Genomic DNA, 19023 nt, shown 5'->3' with positions numbered 1-19023 from the left:
CCATTTCTTATCCCTTGATGTGCTGGGCATTTCCTAACGGTGCTTGCTGGGTGGGAGGCCCCATTGGCTGGGTAGTAACCTAGGTCTGTTTCTATCCCACCCCACATCCCCCAGGGGAGCCCACCATGCTTCTTTGGACCAGAGTTCCCCTCCCCAGAGTGGTCCCCCTGGGACGCCTCCCTCCTACAAACTGCCTTTGCTTGGGCCCTATGACAGCCGCGATGACTTCCCCCTCCGCAAAACAGGTGTGTGGTGGCCAGCCTGGCTTTCTAGAATATGGCTCCTTGGAGGTGGGTGTGTACCTATTCGTGTGGGTGCATCTGAGCCCTGGCTCCCTTCTCCCCAGCCTCTGAACCCAACTTGAAAGTGCGTTCGAGGCTAAAGCAGAAGGTGGCTGAGCGGAGAAGTAGTCCCCTCTTGCGACGCAAGGACGGAACAGTCATTAGCACCTTTAAGAAGAGAGCTGTTGAGATCACTGGCACTGGGCCTGGGGGTAAGGACTTCTGTCTCATTCCTGTTCTGAGGTCCTGGGAGTGGGGGCGGCGGGGAAGGTGACTCTGAGCATGTCCCAGTGACAGCCAGTTCTCCCGTAGTGTCGTCCGTGTGTAACAGTGCGCCAGGCTCCGGCCCCAGCTCTCCCAACAGCTCTCACAGCACCATTGCTGAGAATGGCTTTACTGGCTCAGTCCCCAACATCCCCACCGAGGTACAGGCCTGCTGAGGGCTGGGCGGGTGGGCCAACCTGCTCCATTTCCCTTGGAAGAAGAAAGGCAGCTCCTTCCTGTCTGTCTCGCTGAGAGTATCCAGCAGGGACCTCCCTGCCCATGTGGACAGGCTAGAGGGACCTGTTGCTTTTAGGTGGGCTTGTCCCATGGGCCTCTGGAGGACTGTGATCTCTCAGTACCCCCAGGTGGGACTTGGTGTGGGGAGCAGGGAGAGCGAGGCACCATTCAGAGCCCTTGGCCCCAGAAAGCCCTCCTTTGCTGGCTCTCATGCCTGTCTCTCCCAACTGCTCCCTAGATGCTCCCCCAGCACCGGGCCCTCCCTCTGGACAGCTCCCCCAACCAGTTCAGCCTCTACACGTCTCCCTCTCTGCCCAACATCTCCCTAGGGCTGCAGGCCACAGTCACTGTCACCAACTCACACCTCACCGTAAGTATGGGGCGTGTGCCTCCTCCTCCCTCTGGTGTTGAGGTCTGCTGTCCTGGATGCTTCCAGCTGGGGCTTTGGTCCACACAAGGCCCCGAGTGAGAGCAGATGGCCTTCTGGTGGGCAGAGGGTGGGTGAGGGATGCTGATCCTGGTTGGCAGGACTCGGGGCCATATAAGCCCCACCCTCATCTCCACCTCCCTTCCCCACCACAGGCCTCCCCGAAGCTGTCAACGCAGCAGGAGGCCGAGAGGCAGGCCCTCCAGTCCCTGCGGCAGGGTGGCGCACTGACGGGCAAGTTCATGAGCACATCCTCCATCCCTGGCTGCCTGCTGGGCGTGGCGCTGGAGAGCGACAGCAGCCCCCACGGTCACGCCTCCCTACTGCAGCACGTGCTGCTGCTGGAGCAGGCTCGGCAGCAGAGCACCCTCATCGCTGGTGAGTGGGTGGGGGGTGGGTGGCTATGCGGGGGGGATGGGGGGGCACCTGGGTGTCAGGCTGCTGCAGAGGCCCCGCAGGGCCGCCCTAAGGGAGTAGCTAGGGTCGCTCTCCAGCTCTGTCCCAGCTGCCCTCCAGGGCATCGGTGACTTCTCCTGTGTCCTCCAGACATGACTGAGTACATACAGCCCACCAGGCACTGTTCTCGAGGTCATCCACAGCCGCCACGTGCTCACGTCCTCGAGCTGCGCTATCCAGTAGACCTACAGCATGAGCCACGCTTGAAACTTCAAGTTTTCTTTTTTTTTTTTAAGACTTTATTTATTTGACAGAGATCACAAGTAGGCAGAGAGGCAGGCAGAGAGAGAGGAAGGAAGCAGGCTCCCCGCCAAGCGGAGAGCCCAATGTGGGGCTTGATCCCAGGACCCTGAGATCATGACCTGAGCTGAAGGCAGAGGCTTAACCCACTGAGCCACCCAGGCACCCCAACTTCAAGTTTTCTAGAGCCATGTAGTAATATGTAAAATGGGGAACCTGGCTGGCTCTGCTGGGAAAGCACATGACTCTTGATCTCAGTCACGGTTGTGAGTTCGAGCCCCATGTTGGGTGTAGCAGTTACTTAAAATTAAAATCTTAAGAAAAAAAAAAGTGAAAAGAAACTGTTAAAATTAACTTTAATAACACACTTAACTCAGTAAATCTGGAATATTGTCATTTTTTAAAGGATTTTATTTATTTGTGAGAGGACAAGCATGAGATGGGTGGAGGGTCACAGGGAGAAGCAGACTCCCCACCAAGCAGGGAACCCGATGGTGGGACTCGATCCTGGGACCCCAGGATCCTGACCTGAGCCAAAGGCAGAAGCTTAACTGACTGAGCCACCAGGTGCCCCTTATTTATGTATGTATTTTTAGATTGTATTTTGTTTATTTATTTTTATTTTTTAAAATTATTTATTTATTTTTTAAAAAGGATTTTATTTATTTATTTGACAGAGATCACAAGTAGGCAGAGAAGCAGGCAGAGAGAGAGGAAGGGAAGCAGGCTTCCTGCTGAACAGAGAGCCCAATGCAGGGCTTGATCCCAGGACCATGACCCGAGCCTAAGGCAGAGACTTTAACCCACTGAGCCACCGAGGCGCCCCTGTTTATTTATTTTTAAAGATTTTATTTATTTGTCAGAGAGAGCACGTGCACAAGCAGGGGGAATGGCTCAGCTCCTGCTGAGCGAGGAGCCTGTTGGGGGATCGATCCCAGGACCCTGGGATCATGACCTGAGCCCAAGGCATATGCTTAACTGACTGAGCTCCCCAGGGTTCCTTATTTATTTATTTTAGAGAGGGAGAGAGAATGTATGTGGGAGAGGGAGAGGGACACACACACTCTGTGCTGAGCAGAGAGCCCAACGTGGGGCTTGATCTCATGACCCCGAGATCCTGACCTGAACCAAAATCAGATGTTCAACCGACTGAGCCTCTCAGACGTCCCCATCTCAATTTAGAGGGGTTGCATTTCAAGTGCTCAGTAGTTACAAGTGGCTGGCATCCTACAACTGGACAGCATAGTTTTGGACATTCAGACCTTCAGCAGCTAGTGGCATTAGAAGAGGTTCTGCCTAAAAGACATACAATCCTGGCCCCAGGCTTCCCCACCCAATGGTATCCATGTCTACTATCAGGGCAGTCTTGTTGCAGTTGGAGGAAACAAGTTATTATTTACCTACACTGAGGGCGTAAGACTATATGTGCAATCATAAGGGAATCCAAGGGAGAGAGTGGTGAATCCAGGAAGGCTTGCTGGAGGCAGTGACTCTGAGCTTACAGGACCGTTCCATTGTGGGGAGGAGGAAGAATGGGGCTCAGGTTGGGGAGCCAGGTGCCCCCAGGCCCCTCCAGGGTTTTTCCTGATTATGTAGGTGGTGGCGTTCTAGGAGGGGGAGAGAGCTGGGGTAGGACGGGGGTGCCTGGCACCTTGGCAGTGATGGTTCCTCCCCTCCTCCCGCTGCACAGTGCCACTCCACGGGCAGTCCCCGCTGGTGACAGGTGAACGTGTGGCCCCCAGCATGCGGACAGTGGGCAAGCTTCCGCGGCACCGGCCCTTGAGCCGCACGCAGTCGTCCCCGCTGCCCCAGAGCCCCCAGGCCCTGCAGCAGCTCGTCATGCAGCAGCAGCACCAGCAGTTCCTGGAGAAGCAGAAGCAACAGCAGCTGCAGCTGGGCAAGGTGAGCTGGGGGCGGCCAAGGGCCAGGGCGGTGCTGGGGGCCAGGCAGAGTAGGGCACTGGTCTGGCAGCTAAGGAGTGAGGGGAGCGGGGGGCTAATGCCCTGGGCCATCCCCCAGGCTCCATCTGCTCCAACATATCACCTGGCCTCCTGGAGAGGCTCCGTACGGCTGGCCAGCTGCCAGGGGAGGCCAGGGAAGGGCAGACCATCCTGGGCCACGGCTGCATGGCTGCGCCCCCTTCCAGCGGATGTCCCCCCTCGCTCTGCTCCTCCAGATCCTCACCAAGACTGGGGAGCTGTCACGGCAGCCCACCACCCACCCCGAGGAGACGGAGGAGGAGCTGACCGAGCAGCAGGAGGCCTTGCTTGGGGAGGGAGCCCTGACCATCCCCCGGGAAGGCTCCACGGAGAGCGAGAGCACGCAGGAAGACCTGGAGGAGGAGGAGGAGGAAGAGGAGGAAGAGGAGGAGGAAGAGGGGGAGGAGGACTGCATCCAGGTCAAGGATGAGGAGGGCGAGAGTGGCCCTGAGGAGGGGCCCGACTTGGATGAGTCCAGTGCTGGTTACAAAAAGGTGACCCCTCCACCCCAGCCCTTGATCACTGCCCCTCTGTCCCCCACATCCCCATCTCCCCGCTCTGTGTGGCCCAGGATGCGGGGGAGGGGGTGGGGGGACGGTGGCTTTGTGTAGAGGGCAAACACGGAGGAGGAGGGGGCAGGGGGTGGTAGAAGGGGGCGCTGCTTGTGCTGGTCTCAGGAGAGCCTCCTCCGCCCAGTCCACCAGCCAGTCCTGGCTGCCACTGTGACTGCCCCCCTGCTGAGCTGTGTGTGTGTGTGTGTGTGTGTGTGTGCGCGTGCACGTGTGTGTACTTGCACGTGCCCATGTGTTTCCGCCTGCTTTGGGCCAGTTGTGCATCGGTCTCTATGTGCACACGTGTGTGTGTGTGTGTGTGTGTGTGTGTACACACACACCCCCGCTGTTACTCCCGTCTGCCCCGCACCTAGCAGCACTCCATTCATTGCGGACAGCGCTGAGCCCTCCAGGCCTGAGTCATCCTGCCCCCTCCCACGCCCCCGTCCCTCCTGCCTCTTACCTCAGTGCTACTCTGGCTGACTCATCACGTCCCCCCCGCCCCCCTACCATCTCCTGGGAGGTGGCGATGGTGAAGGCTGCAGTGCCTCCTGTCTCTGGTGGGAGGAGATGGGGAGCAGGTTTGGAAGAGAAGGGCTGGAACAGGGGGGCCCCCCCAGAGGCCCCAGGACACTTGTCCTCACTTTCATCTCCTGTCCGCTCTCCTCCTGTGCAGCAGGTGTTCTCCGATGCCCAGCAGCTGCAACCACTTCAGGTGTTCCAGGCGCCCCTCAGCCTGGCCACTGTGCCCCACCAGGCCCTGGGCCGCACCCAGTCCTCACCTGCTGCTCCTGGCGGCCTAAAAAGCCCCCCAGACCAGCCCGCCAAGCACCTCTTCACCACAGGTGAGCCCCGCCACGCCAGTGGTCCTCCCCGCATGTACCAGGAGCCTCTGTGGGCTACCCAGCCTTGTACGACCGGCTGAGGGACCACGGGATTTTTGTGCCATCATCCCATAAGCCCTGGGTCCCTGGGTGCCGAGAACCTACTGTCTCAGTTGGGCTCTGGCCTTCTCTGGGCCCTGTCCTCTCTGTGAGGTCAAAAGTGAGGCCTCAGTCCGTCCCCGAATGGACTGGGCTCAGGGGGCACAGATGCCCGGTGATGGTCTGACCCCACCAGTGGGGTGTCGGGAGTTGGGGGCATGGCACACACAGGCTGTGACAGAAGGGGGAAAAGGAGGCCGTGCCCCAGAGGGGGCACAGTGCTGAGAGCATGGTGGGCAGAAATCAAAACCAGTGGGGGTTTTGGCTGCGGCTTGAGGAGCGGGGAGGCTTTTGAGGGGCAGTAACAGGTGAAGGGGACCACAGGCAGAGATAAGAGGGGCAGGGTGGCTGGGGGGCAGGGTGTGAGGAGGTCCCCGGGACAGGGCGGGCTGGCGGGAGCCCAGGGAGCCCTGCCGAGGGTGGCCGCGGCTGGCTGGGCTGACAGGTGTGTGTGCGGCCCAGGTGTGGTCTACGACACGTTCATGCTGAAGCACCAGTGCATGTGTGGGAACACACACGTGCACCCTGAGCACGCCGGCCGGATCCAGAGCATCTGGTCACGGCTGCAGGAGACGGGCCTGCTTAGCAAGTGTGAGGTAAGGGAGCCTTTCCTTCTTCCACCCCCCAGCCCAGACCCAGCCAAAACCCTTGTGTCTCCCCGTCCGCGAAGCCTCTCTCTGTGTCATCTTCATCCTTCGTTCAACCCCTGATCTCAGGGTCTGTCCCCTCAGCCACCTTTCTGTCCCTTCCCTTGTAGCCCGCTTTGCTAACTGGGGGCGGTCCTGGACCGGGGCGCCTGGGGGTCAGGGCGCACATTCACAAAAACCATTGGATTCTCTGAAGGCCAGAAAGTGGCTCCATGCGTCCCAGGCTGTGGGGCAGAGAGAGGGTGTGGGCCTCAGGGAGAGCTGGGCCTTCGGCGTGTCCCCTCACCGGGCTCTTCTGCTCTCCCCGCACAGCGGATCCGGGGTCGCAAAGCCACACTGGACGAGATCCAGACGGTGCACTCCGAGTACCACACCCTGCTCTATGGGACCAGTCCCCTCAACCGACAGAAGCTGGACAGCAAGAAGCTGCTCGGTGAGCCGGCAGGCGGGGTCCGGGCTATGTCCACCGCCCTGTGGAGATAGGGAACTGTCAGGGTAGGGAGGTGGGCCCCCTAGGGCACAGGCCATCCCCTTGCTGCACTGCCCATCTCTAGGGTGCGCGTCTCCAGTCCACATAGACTATTACACGGGTGGGGTGCACTACAGCTGGTAGAAAGGAGCAGGTCAGTGATAGGGGAGGGCTCTGCTTTTCTCCCTGATCGTCCCCTTTTTCTTCTTGCCATCTGCCCCAGAAGTAAGGTGTCCCCTCCCCAGAATAGAGCACAGACCTCTTCCAGCCGGTGCAGGCCACAGAGGCCTATCTTTTGCTTGGGTCTGGCCGCCTTTTTCAGGCATGGCGCTCGCCACCCTCTGCGGGCCCCAGCTTCCCAAGTAGCTCTGTCCCTCTTCTATGCAGGCCCCATCAGCCAGAAGATGTACGCCGTGCTGCCTTGCGGGGGCATTGGGGTGAGTAGGGTACCTGCTAATAGGGTGGGTGGGTGGCTCTCCCAGCTCTTGCCCCGCCTTTCCTGCCCACCATGGCTGCTGGGCCCACTGTCCAGGTGCCCACCCCCATTCTTGCCCTCCCCCTGCAGGGGGCACGCTGAAGCCTGCTCTCCTGCCCCCGCAGGTGGACAGTGACACTGTGTGGAATGAAATGCACTCCTCCAGTGCTGTGCGCATGGCAGTGGGCTGCCTGGTGGAGCTGGCTTTCAAGGTGGCCTCAGGAGAGCTCAAGGTGAGTGTGTACCCAAGGCCACGGCCCCGCCTTGGCTTGGTCCTCAGGGGTGGAGGACAGGGACAACTTTGCCTTTCCCTAGAGCAAGGCACTGTCCCTGGGTGCCTTAACTATCGGATGCCGGAGTCGGGGGCGGGGGAGGTGCTAGCTCCTGGACCAGCTAGGGAGGCATCCAGTGGGGACTGGGAAGGAGGCACGGGCATCTGATGCTCTCAGGGGTATCTCGAGGTCAGAGATGGTGCCTGCTGGTGCATGTGGCCTGCAGCTGTGTTCCTCGCATGAGGGTTCTCTTCCCTGCCTGGTTTATTTTTCCTCCTGTATCCACCCTCTCTGTGGCCACCTTGCCTGCCTGTCTGTCTGTTGTCTCTGACCCTCCGTCTGCACCTCTTCAGAATGGATTTGCCATCATCCGGCCCCCGGGACACCACGCGGAGGAGTCAACAGCCATGTGAGTACCCCCTCTGCCCCCGCCAGACCCACTGCCCTCCCCCCTTCCCTTTTCCCTCCCAGCTGAGCTGATGTGTCTGTTTTGCTCCGGGAGCAAACATCTGCTACAGCTGACCTCCCCAACCGTTTTCTCCCCCGACCCGGCCACCAGGGGTTTCTGCTTCTTCAACTCTGTAGCCATCACAACCAAACTCCTGCAGCAGAAGCTGAACGTGAGCAAGGTTCTCATCGTGGACTGGGTAGGCAGTGGGCTGCTGGGGTCGGGGTCTGCCTTCAGGAGGGCCTCACCCCGACATTGCCCCTTTTTCCTCAGGAGCCCGCACCACTGCTGGGCCTGAGGCCTTACCACAGCTCTTCCTGCTGGAGCATTCGCCCAGCCCTCCCATTCCCATGGGGCTCCCTCCTCACGAAGAGACTCAAAAGTGGTTTTAGCCCCGGTCCGTCTTGGCCCCCACCTTGTAGCCTCAAGCAACCGAGGTTTTCTACCTTAAATAGTATAGACCATTACCAGCATTGCTAGAATCACTCTTCTTCTTTTTTTAAGATTTATTTATTTGTTTTAAAGAGAGTGAGTGTGTATGCCTGCTGGGAAGGGCAGGTGGAGGGAGAGGGAGAGAGAAACCCAAGTCGACTCTGTGCTGAGCACGAAACTCCATGCGGGGCTTTATCTCACGACCCTGAGATCATGACCTGAGCTGAAACTAAGAGTTTGGACACTTAACAGGCTGCACCACCCAGGCGTCCCGGAGTCACTCTTGATGCAGGGGGGGGAGGTGGACTCTGCTGGGACACACAGTACTGCTCCTGGCTGCGTCGAGTAGTACAAACAAGTATGGATGTGCATTTCTATAAGTGGAGACCCTGAGCTGTTGGGTGACATAGCCACAAAGTCACATAGTTTGGGGTGTTGGGCCTGACGCTTGTGTTCCTGCTGCTGGGCACCGCTTCTCAAACCCCACCTCTCAGGGCAGCGGGAAAGGCACCCACCACTCCTGATGACTGGAAAGTACCCAGGAGCAGTCATCAGCAAAGACGACATCTCTTTGAAGCCCAGATCTGGCTTAGAAATTCATGGAAACGTTGGGTTCATCAGAATGTATCTGCTTTCAATTCCTTACCAGCTCTTATGTTTCCTCCCAATTGTTGAGTGGAATGGGCTTGCAGGCAGGTCCACCATACGTATCCCGCAGCTTTGTGTGTCTGCACAGTGACCCATGGACCCCGGGTAGAGAAGCATGGGATGATACCGTGGTGAACGGAACACGATGCCCTGTAGCCAGTGATGGGCTGCACCCCCCGAGTGTTCACCGTAGAGTGGAGGTGGGGGGCAAGTGGAATTTTGACCTTTGGGGCCAGAGCCTGGGATTTTTTTTTCTGATGCTTCCATCCCTCCCCACTAGGACATTCACCACGGCAATGGCACCCAGCAAGCGTTTTACAATGATCCCTCTGTGCTCTACATCTCCCTGCATCGCTACGACAACGGGAACTTCTTTCCAGGCTCGGGGGCCCCTGAAGAGGTAAGGTTCCTGGGCTCAAACGTGGGGCCCCTTGGGGAGGTGGCAGAACAGGACCCGGCAGGGAGCCCCGGAGGCCTGTGGTGGTGCTGGGTCCCCAGGGAGTCTGGGCTCCTAGTGGGAGGACCACACAGGCCAATTGCCCCTCCATGCAGAGCAGCGGTGAGTGGAGCAAGGGCTGGAATCAGGGCTGAGGGTGGGGGCGGCGATGTCTGGGATCCCCAGGCAGTAAGAATAACCCCTCCCCCACCGTGCTGCCAGGTTGGCGGAGGGCCGGGCGTGGGGTACAATGTGAACGTGGCATGGACGGGAGGTGTGGACCCCCCCATCGGAGACGTGGAGTACCTAACGGCCTTCAGGTGGGGACTGAGAAGGGCCAAGGGTGGGGTGGGAGCCCCCTGGGCCCTGCCATGGGGGGGCAGAAGGCACTCAGTTTGGTGCGGGTGGAGGGGGTTGTCTCTGGGTGGGTTAGAGAGCTAGGTGAGGCCTGGCCTAGCCACCCGCCCGGGTCAGCTTGGGCCCTCTCCTTTTGCAGGACAGTGGTGATGCCCATTGCCCACGAGTTCTCACCTGATGTGGTCCTGGTCTCTGCCGGGTTTGATGCTGTTGAGGGACACCTGTCTCCACTGGGTGGCTACTCTGTCACCGCCAGATGTGAGTGCTGGGGGTGGAGGGAGGTTGCGGAGCAGTGAGGAGGGGGTTGAGTGGGGACACAGAGCAGGAAGGAACTGGTACTGCAGAGGCTGGGATGATGGACGCAGGGTTGGGGGGCAGGTCCGAGACTTGGAATCATCTTGGCAGGAGCCTCCCGCTCTCCCTCTGCCTGTCTTGGACTTGGGGACAAGCAGGTGGGTGTGGGGTAGCAGAGGGTACGTCTCCTCCCAGATCATAGGGATAGAGCTTGTTGATCCCTTGTGTTTCAGTGGTGCTCCTTGGGACGTATAATTGGAATTTTAAAAAATCTCATCTGTTGTTTTATCTTTAATGGAGCATTTAGTCCATTGACATTAAATTTCATTATGGAGATGTATTGGGGCTTAAATCTGCCATCTTATTTTCTGCTATTTGTTCCACCTCTTGTGTTTATTTTCTCTTCTTCCTTACCTTCTCCTGTTTTTTTTTTGTTGTTGTTGTTTGTTTTGTTTTCTTTCTTTCTTCTTCCTCCCTTCACCCATCCCTAAAGGCTTTGGCCACTTGACCAGGCAGCTGATGACTCTGGCAGGGGGCCGGGTGGTGCTGGCCCTGGAGGGAGGCCACGACTTGACCGCCATCTGTGATGCCTCTGAGGCCTGTGTCTCAGCTCTGCTCAGTGTAGAGGTAAGGGGTACAGGGAGGCAGTGGGGGTGAGGGGCCAGGGAGAGGCTAGTAAGGGAGGGCCCCTTTCTTGATCCAGCAACACTGATCAAGAAGGTGGGAAGGTTTTCCTGGGTCCTGAAGACAGCTGCTGGCCAGGGAGGGCTTTCTGACCCAGGGTTCCTCCAGAAAGCTAGGTTTGCCCCAATCATGGGAGATCTCTGGGGCCGAATGTGGGGTGTTTAGGGGACTAGGCTCCACCCTGGCTCACTCCCCACCATGAGCCTTCTCTTCTTTCCCCTTCCAGCTGCAGCCCTTGGATGAGGCAATCTTGCAACAAAAGCCCAACATCAACGCAGTGGCCACGCTAGAGAAAGTCATCGAGATCCAGAGTGCGTGAGATGAGGCTCAGACCTCAGCCAGCCAAGGGGGCAGAAGCTTACAGGACTACCAGGGCTGGGGATGTAGTATGGGGCTCTCTGTCCTCCCTGACCCCTGCTTGCCCCTTGTCCACAGGCAAACACTGGAGCTGCGTCCAGAGGTTCGCCGCTGGTCTAGGCCGTTCCCTGCGGGAGGCTCAGGCAGGTGAGACAGAGGAGGCAGAGACTGTGAGCGCCATGGCCTTGCTGTCAGTGGGGGCCGAGCAGGCCCAGGCTGCTGCAGCCCGGGAGCACAGCCCCAGGTAAGCTTCCTTTCTGACTTCTGCCCTTGCCCAAGCTGGTGCCCCTACCTCAGTGCCCACCCGCCTCAATCACCCTGTGCTTGTTCCTCCAGGCCGCCAGAGGAGCCCATGGAACAGGAGCCTGCCCTGTGACACCCTGGCCCCCAATCCTCTGGGCTTCATCATTGTGATTTTGTTTATTTTTTCTATTAAAAACAAAAAGTCACACATTCAACAACGTGTGCCGTGTGGGTCTCTCAGCCTTGCCCCCCTGCTCCTCCAAGCTGTCTTGGGCCTCGCCCCCAACTTCCCACAGCGTGGCCCACGTCTCCATTCTAGAAGTCTGCTTCCCCTGTAAGGCGTGTGTGGGGGGTGCCCTTTCCAGCCCCTCATCCGTGTTGTGTCCCATGCCCACTTTCCCGCAGGCTATCCTTTTCCTCCTTGGGGCCTGGGCCAGTTTAAGGTGGGCATGGGGGCCCAGATAGTACCGTCTGGTTTTGGGGTCTCCCTGACGGAACAGGGAACAGTAAGTTTGGTGCCTTGGCTTCAGTTGACTTGGGGGGAAATGCCTTAATTTCACCCTCCTTCCCTCTCCCAACCTCAGGGGAAGATCAGGAAGGTTGCTGTACAGTGTGAGACAGAGCGGAAGGGAGGTGGTCTCCCACCCTGCAGTTCCCCACCCTTTTCCCTCTTTGTCGTCCTCACCATCTCCGCATAGACCCCTTTCCCCTCCTTTCTCCTGGCCTTAGCACTGAGGGGCGGGCTTCTGCCCCAAGAGGTGGGCCTGTGGTCTGTGGGCCAGGCAATCTTACTTCATGCTTCTCCTGGCCTGTTTTCCGTTCCCAGGGGCTGGAGAGGGTCAGAGTGGAGATGGGATGGGGCGGGACTCCTAGGTTCTGCGGGACCGGGGGAGCTGCAGAACCAGGCCTGCTCTCTGCCTTACTCTTTTGGCTTCCCTGGCCCTCTGCTGGCACAGCCTGGGGAGGGGGAGGTGATCCCTGCAGGGGGACCCACTGCTGTTCAGGACCACATTACCCCAGCCATCCAGCAGGCCATGAGAAGGGTCAGTGGCCCACCTCCCTCCTGGGGCCTTTGACCCTGAAGCCCAGGGATGGTGAGGGTAGGGGTTCTAGAAGGGGCAAGGCCAGAACCCAGGAACCCAGGAATCTGCCCTCAGCTATAGCTTCCCTTCCTCCTGGGCTTCCTCTGCTGGTCACTAGCCCAAGGGAGCTAAGACCAGGAGGGACTGAATAGCACCCTTTCTCTTTCCCAGGAGCCCAGCCTAGCCCTCTGTTTAAGAGGTTGGGGAGCTCATAAGTCTTCTAGGGAATACAGTCTAGCCTGTAGGAAACCAAAGATGAGAAGCGGTTCCCAGGGGGCTGAGTCTTCCTCCCTCTTCCTCCCAACACCACACATAATTTCTTTCCACCCCATCCTGAGGGCCTCACCTGTTTACATATTTATTATCCTAATGGGGGCCTGAGTAGGATTGAGGGAGCTAGGAGAGGGCCAGGAGTCCCACCACCATTGGCTCATTGTGTGCTGTGTCTTGTGTATTGTTAGTGTGTTCTAGATCCTCCTGGGGGATGCATTTGGGGCTAGGCCCAGTGTAGCAAGCCTCCCCTTGCTGAGCCCCAGCTCCGGGCCCTTAACCCTCCCTCTCCCCATGGCTGGTCTGGTTCTCATGTAAACCCACTCCTTGCTTTGTCTCCCTGGATATGGATTTCAGTTAAGTATTTTGTAATCTGTTAACACTGTGTGTCCTTATGTAAATAAACTTGTTTCTGGCAGTGCCTTCTGGGGCTGTTGTCTCTCTTCTCTGGGCTTCCAAATGGAATAGAGGTTCTTATTCCCCATCCTGGCCCAAAAAACTGCTCTGCTTTTCTCCAGTCCCCGGAGTAGCCAATTTAGGAAACAAGAGGCTGGGGTGGGAGGGAGCAGTGTCTCTGTCCTCAGAGGTTAGAGACGAGGTTTCACCAAACCTAGCCATAGCATTTCATGGGACCTCTCTTGTGGCCTAGGTGGTGATGCTGGGGAGAGGGCCCAGGCGGAAGGTTTCCGTGGAAACGGGTGTCGGGGGTGCAGAACAGGTGGCCTGGCAAGGGTCTCACTTGGGACACACGCAGGCAAGATCAGTGGAAATGTGCGCATAGGCAAGAAAAGAATCCGGAAGTGTTCAAGGGCTTTATTGGGGCTGTTCTGAGCCCCTCACAGTGTTACAGGAGCCCATTGGTCTTGATGTTGCCTTAGCTCCCTGGGAGCTCAGAGGGGGAAGGCAGGATGACCAGCCTTTCTGGGAGGAGAGAAGGCCCTTCTCTGGGGCTAAGACCAGATGACGGAGCAGTGGGAGACTGAGGATGAGCAAGGCCTGCTGGGAGCTGGAAAGGGAATGGGGCTGCCTTCCGGAGTGTGGAGATCACGGAGTATTGCCTTTTTGGGGTGGGGGATGCAAATGGGAACAGGAGGCACTTGAAGTCAAGAAGAGCGGACAGGTGGTGTTTCGTGGGCACTGAACGTGTACACCACCCAGGGCACGAGGGCCAGGACCAGGCATGGCCACAGGGTGTACTTGAGGAAATTGAAGATGTAGAAAAGGCTGATCTGAGGGGGGTGGCCCAGCCAGTCCAGGGGGCCCAGCAGCCCCATGGCCAGCACAAGGCAGGCTATCTTCTGGCCATATCCCAAGTATGCCCGCCGTACCTGGGCATAGCAGGGAGAATGCAGGGCGATGCCCAGACCCAGGGCGGCCCCTGAGTCGCGGCTCAGGGAGGCAAAGGGCCGGCTATCCACGTGCACCCACTCAGGCCGCTCACACCACTTGGAGGCCAGGCTGATGGACCTATGGGGAGGAGGGTCTTTGCCAGGAAAGATTCCCCTCGAAGCATGAGGACCAATGGCTTTTAGCTCCTTTGGAGTCTACCCCCATGTTCTGCTGTGACCCCGGGAGAGTCTATTTGTGAAAAGGAACGTGTCCCCTTTTAGCTACAGCAAACCAGGGACCTACCAAGGCTAGGTAAAGGCGAAGCAGGACAGGCCCCAGCCTGCCCAAGCTTCAAAGCAGGACTTACCAAGAAAGATCCAGGCCCAGTGTAAAGAGGGTCCAATAGATGAGGCTGGCACCCAGCAAAAGGGCCAGTGAGGTCAATCCATAGAAGCTTAGCTCCCGCTCCGTGGGCACGCGGGGAGTCATGAGCCAGCCCAGGACAGCACCTAGAGAAGTGGGGTAACAGCAGCTTCAAGGGGTTTGGGGATATGAACCCCCTGAGCTGTAGGGCAGCTTGGCAAAATAGTCTGAGCTGTAAGGGCACCTTGGGGTCCACTGTACGAAGGGAAGATCCTATACCGGTCCTCCCACTGCCGAGGCACCCCCAGGCCCACCCTGGGGCCCCAGGTGCTCACCAGTTATTAAGCCACCCAACACCTGGTGAGGGAAATGTGCTAAGAGGAAGATCCGGGACAGGCCGACCGCCAATAGGAAGGTGCAGTAAGCCAGGCTGGGTATCATCCTTACCCAGTGGCTACAAAGAAAAGCAAACAGTTCAGGGGGTGTCCATACACAGCTCGGCTTCCCCCAGCACTCAAGCACTTCATGGTTTGACCAAATACCCCAAGGCCCCCAGAACTCCAGCTCCCAGGCTGCCCTGCTGCTGGGTTTTTTGGATCCAGAGATTGGGGGGATGGTAGGCAATGCCGAGGCGTACCTGTGGGTCCTCGTGGCCAGCTGGGAAGAGATGGCCGTCATGATGGGCCAGAGGGCGGCTCCTGTGATCATGCAGTGTCCAGAAGGGCTGCCTGCCAGGGGATCCAGAAGCTTGAGGTGAGAGCATGAGCGTGGAACTCAGGAGCCCCTGGTGATAGCTGAATGCAGTTGCCATTGCACACGTCCCCCTCACCCCCACCGCTGCCCCTACCCCGCCCCACCTTGGTCCAGGCTCCCTCGGCCCTGCAGCCTACTTCACCGCTGCCTGAGCCCACTGCACTCAGGTTTCTGCTTTGCCCTGTATCTCTTGGCTCTACTCAAAACAGGGTGGTTAGCTGCACTCTGGCCTGGGCGCTCTCCTCCCAGAATTCAACTCAGTCTTCCCGGGCTCTCTTTGTTCTCTGGATCAGTAACAGAGGGGCTGGGTGTCTGGGTAGGCCACCATGGCTAAAAAGCACTCTGAAACACTCACCAAACCCTAACCACACCAGGACAGGGAGGTTTGGGGCTTCCCACCTGGACCAGTTTCACAAGAAGAGGGGAACTGGTGAACCTGGGCTGGGGCCTGGCTGTAGTACCCAGACTCATGGACCCACCAAAAGGGCCTGTCTCCAAACAGAAACCTAGAAGAGAACAGATGCAAGATGACATTACACGCACATGCAGCCAGGGGAACAGGCAGGGAGCAAAAAGATGTTTTTGGAAGGCCTGCATGGTGGAGTCTGCAGGGGAGTCCAATTCTGTGCATTACCTTGCAGTGATTTTTTTTTTTAACTTTGGAAGAGAATGCACGCTATTTTTAAAGAAGTGACGAGGAGACAAGAGACCATGTGTGTGCACATGTGTGCAAGTGCACACTCAGAAATGTTCATTAGTTTCATTCTTACCCCACTGCAAGGCCAGCCCTACTCTTCTCACTCCTAGTGAGCCTGGGACCTGCCTCTTTTGCTCCCAGACCCCTACTCATGCTCCTATTTCTCCCTCTTCCTATTCCCCAAATTCCAGCCTCAATTACCTACATGTGAACTCTTTAGGTGGGTCTCCGGTGTTTGAAACCGGGAAAGGGAAATGGACAGAGGAAACTGAGAAAGAACAAGGAGGACCAAAAGCTCAAGTTCCCCTGGCCTGGCAGGTGCTTCGCTGGACCCTGGGAAACAGCACACAGAAGAGGCTATGCTGCTGGGACCAGAAAGAGAAAAGATGGCAGACCAGAAAAGATGCTGCTGGGGAGGGACACGAGAAAGGGAGCTGCCTCTCCTTGCCACCAGGTTCACACACCAGGTGCTCCAAACACACTTAGGAAATGAACAAGGGCTTTGTCACGTGGGGGAGGAGCACTGAATGTGTCTACCCAACAGAGCTCACAGAGACTCTGAGCAGAGAGAGAACACAAAGCAAAGGCAATTAGGCAAAAAGGAAATGGTGAGACCGTTGCTTTTTCCTTTTCAGGAGGGATGAAACTCTTGCAGAGAAGAGTGGAGGGGAGGGTAACTCCTATATTGTTTTTCAGCAAGTCATTTCAGCCTGTTCAAATGTCTCCTCTGAACTCCCCTCCCCCAGGCAAGGCATCAGGCAACAGGGGATGAGGTGAATGGGGAGGAGCAGCTCACACCCAGAGGGAGGCATAGCTCCCCTCTTCACCCCTGAGAGAACAGGTGGCACCAAGAGATAAGCCCTGGGGGCCCCACACACTTGGCCTGGAATTCCCAGCTTCTAAGTCTGTGTGAGGAGCCCACTAGTAAACGGAGGAGAAAAGGAAGGAGCAAGTGTTCCCTGGGAGGCAGTGCTTTTCAAGTATTACTAGGCACTCCAATTACCTGAGGTGTTTGATAAAATGCAGATTCTGATTCAGTAGCTCTGGCCTGGGGCTTGAGATCTTGCACTTCTAGCAAGTTTGCCAGGGCTTCCCAAGCTGCTGGTCCCGGTCCAGGAAATGCACCTTAATTCTCCAGCACCTTAGCAGCTATTGTGAAGCCTGGCACAAAGCATGCTTCTTAGCAACTATGTCAAATAAATGAATGACTAGATGAATGAAAGCGTGAGCTGAGAAGCAGGACTTTTTGCTACTTAAGCTGCCCTAGCCTCTTCTTAAAATACAGATTCCCAACCCTTTCCCTGAAATTTCTAAGTCTGTATGTCTGAAGTGGGATGAGGTACTGCATTCTAAAGGCGCCTCTTAGGTGATTTCTCTGGTCAGGCCTGTTTGAGAAATACGGGTTTAATGAGTAACATGGGGACTGTGAGGTCTGAGGCCAAGATGCACAGTGATGCTCAAAGGAAAAAAGTCAGGGGACACGGGGTAGGGGACAGGAGGTCTTAAGGCTATGGGTTCAGTGGGGCGGGTTGGCGGGGGATGTCCGAGACTTTAAGGCACCTGCTTAGAGAGATCAGGGCTTGCCCAGGACTCAGGGCCCTAGGGGTTGGGGGGCCAGGGCGCCGAGGGCTTCGCTGTCTCACCACTTGAAGACGAGGTTGAGCCACTCGGTGATGAGGCTGATCCAGAGCACTGCGATGCCCACGCGGCGGGAAGCGTAGTAGGCCGCGGGGAAGTAGAACAGAAAGAGGCTCTTGGGATCGCCCAGAAAGGTGACCCAGAGCCACACGTTCTCCAACCAAGGCAGTTGGTTTTGCAGTGCCTCGGCCATCGCGATGCCCGCGCCCAGCGTGGACTCCATGACGACCCAGGGGCCGGCCGGGCGGGTTTACGCTCTAAGGCGGAAGCCGAGGAGTGTCGGAAACAAGGAAGCGGCTCCCCACTGCGGCCCAAAGCCCACCTCTCTGAGCCCCCGGCTCCGCCCCCTGCCCGCGGCCGGCGCAGAGCCCCGCCTCCTGCCCCGCCCCTCAGCAGTCCCAGACTCGCGCGAGCGGGGCTTTTAGCCGGTACCGTTTCCTCCAGTGCTCTTCCCGGGCCTTCCTTTCTACTGGGCAGCGCAGGGGACAAATCTTTGCGAAGGCGTTTCCGCAGAGCCCCACGTGGCCGCTGTTGCCGGCACGTGGGCATTGGGCGCAGAGGCGGCTCTCGCTGCTGTTCCGGGTCAAAGGAAGGACTGACTTGCGGGTCGGCAACGCGCCCGGTGTTCTTGCTTTGCCGCTGCGAGGTGGATGTGTTATCACCGACAAGTGGATTCCTTCCGTACCAGACCTCTTTTCTCCGGTACCGCTACCCTCCAGAGATATTCTGAGATTTCATGAAGAGAAGGCTACGGGCACTGCTTCATCGGCATTGCCAGGCATTGCCGGTCAGCGCTGAAGCGGGACCTTAAATTTACGTACACCTCTAATCAGACCATGCTCTTCCCCCCCAGCCCAAGAATCTTCCGCCCAAATTCATCCGTTATTGATTTGGAAGCTGACAGATAAGCCTCTTAATTTTGAGGAGTCTTCTGTAAACACTTGCGAATTCTTACACGTAGCAGTCTAAGTCACACTTCCTCCCACTTCTAAGCTGGCTTTACCTTCCTCCTTTCATTTCTTTGCCTTCCAAAACCCCGATGGGCAGGTAAAACCGTGAGGTAGTAGCTGGGTTGGTATGGGAAGAGGAGGGGCACACACCCACGACAAAATTTGGAATAATCTTCTCCAGGAACACACACACAAAATAGAAACCTCAGCTATTCTAGGCGAGGTTCTGCCTAGAGGCAGAGCTGGGGTGGGAGAATGTTGAGTGGCTCCCCAGTTCTTCCTACCTCAAGCAACTTTTTTCTTGGAGAGTTTTCTGATGGGTGGATGAAATTGAGAATGTAAATATGGTTCTTGGAAAGAGATTAATTTCAGGGGCGCCTGGGTGGCTCAGTGGGTTAAAGCCTCTGCCTTCAGCTCAGGTCATGGTCCCAGGGTCCTGGGATCGAGGCCCACATTGGGCTCTCTGCTCAGCAGGGAGCCTATTTCCTCCTCTCTCTCTGACTGCCTCTCTGCCTACTTGTGATCGCTCTCTCTGTCAAATAAATAAATAAATAAAAGATTAATTTCACTAATTAAAAAGGTGTGGGGAAGGGAAGCTGGATACAAATGTCATTTCACTTCCTTGCTAAATGTTTTTCAATTGCCCCAAGGAGAAAGCCTACATTTTCTAGGTCTTTAAAAGTTTGCTCAGGCTCTACCAAGACAACCTGGTTACAGCCTACCCCCACAACTCCATTTCATCATATCTCTGAACTACTTTA

The 19023-nt window shown here is 57.2% G+C and overlaps 2 protein-coding genes across 12 annotated transcripts in view; one reads left to right on the top strand and one right to left on the bottom strand.

Moving 5' to 3' along the window:
• Positions 1-11395, top strand: part of HDAC5 (histone deacetylase 5) — a 36541-nt gene extending 25146 nt beyond the window's left edge. For 7 of the 9 annotated variants that reach the window (XM_045080761.1, XM_045080764.1, XM_045080760.1 and 4 more), the window contains 21 exons: positions 115-245; positions 347-493; positions 594-706; positions 1021-1152; positions 1365-1587; positions 3596-3807; positions 4082-4378; positions 5112-5280; positions 5881-6014; positions 6378-6498; positions 6922-6971; positions 7135-7242; positions 7635-7690; positions 7841-7928; positions 9090-9209; positions 9468-9565; positions 9742-9860; positions 10390-10523; positions 10807-10891; positions 11016-11181; positions 11274-11395. In XM_045080761.1, the coding sequence (XP_044936696.1) occupies positions 115-245; positions 347-493; positions 594-706; positions 1021-1152; positions 1365-1587; positions 3596-3807; positions 4082-4378; positions 5112-5280; positions 5881-6014; positions 6378-6498; positions 6922-6971; positions 7135-7242; positions 7635-7690; positions 7841-7928; positions 9090-9209; positions 9468-9565; positions 9742-9860; positions 10390-10523; positions 10807-10891; positions 11016-11181; positions 11274-11313 (2743 nt within the window). In that variant the 3' untranslated portion in view covers positions 11314-11395. The remainder of the gene's footprint in view (positions 1-114; positions 246-346; positions 494-593; positions 707-1020; positions 1153-1364; positions 1588-3595; positions 3808-4081; positions 4379-5111; positions 5281-5880; positions 6015-6377; positions 6499-6921; positions 6972-7134; positions 7243-7634; positions 7691-7840; positions 7929-9089; positions 9210-9467; positions 9566-9741; positions 9861-10389; positions 10524-10806; positions 10892-11015; positions 11182-11273) is intronic. The other 2 variants (XM_045080762.1, XM_045080759.1) reach the window with 1 other exon arrangement.
• Positions 11396-13330: 1935 nt separating this feature from the next.
• Positions 13331-17864, bottom strand: G6PC3 (glucose-6-phosphatase catalytic subunit 3). 3 transcript variants are annotated; one of them, XM_013045953.2, is made up of 7 exons: positions 17745-17864; positions 17318-17569; positions 15377-15483; positions 14862-14952; positions 14560-14678; positions 14229-14370; positions 13331-13999 (listed from the first exon to the last, which is right to left on the bottom strand). In XM_013045953.2, the coding sequence occupies exons 2-7, from the start codon at positions 17533-17535 to the stop codon at positions 13636-13638; spliced, it is 1041 nt and encodes a 346-aa protein (XP_012901407.1). In that variant the 5' UTR covers positions 17536-17569; positions 17745-17864; the 3' UTR covers positions 13331-13635. The 3 variants fall into 3 exon arrangements, with proteins under 3 accessions (XP_012901407.1, XP_044936702.1, XP_044936703.1); XM_045080767.1 differs by lacking the exon at positions 17745-17864 and adding an exon at positions 16678-16835 and having other exon boundaries at positions 17318-17453; XM_045080768.1 differs by lacking the exons at positions 14560-14678; positions 17745-17864 and having other exon boundaries at positions 13822-13999; positions 17318-17712.
• Positions 17865-19023: the final 1159 nt, after the last annotated feature.

The sequence above is a fragment of the Mustela putorius genome, unplaced genomic scaffold, assembly GCF_011764305.1.
Source record: "Mustela putorius furo isolate JIRA1106 unplaced genomic scaffold, ASM1176430v1.1 tig00000487_pilon_pilon_pilon, whole genome shotgun sequence".
In the NCBI taxonomy this organism is placed as follows: domain Eukaryota; kingdom Metazoa; phylum Chordata; class Mammalia; order Carnivora; family Mustelidae; genus Mustela; species Mustela putorius.
The sequence above is the reverse complement of the archived record's forward strand: the minus strand, read 5'-3'. Positions and strand labels throughout refer to the sequence as shown.

What these genes read in the sequence shown, in the direction of transcription:
- G6PC3 (XM_013045953.2), bottom strand. Translation starts at nt 17,535, where the DNA reads ATGGAGTCCACGCTGGGCGCGGGCATCGCGATGGCCGAGGCACTGCAA. An exon ending in CTGGCCACGAGGACCCACAG is followed by an intron (nt 14,679 to 14,861) that starts GTACGCCTCGGC and finishes TTTTCTTTGTAG; the next exon opens with CCACTGGGTAAGGATGATAC. An exon ending in CTGGGCCTGGATCTTTCTTG is followed by an intron (nt 14,000 to 14,228) that starts GTAAGTCCTGCT and finishes TCCTCCCCATAG; the next exon opens with GTCCATCAGCCTGGCCTCCA.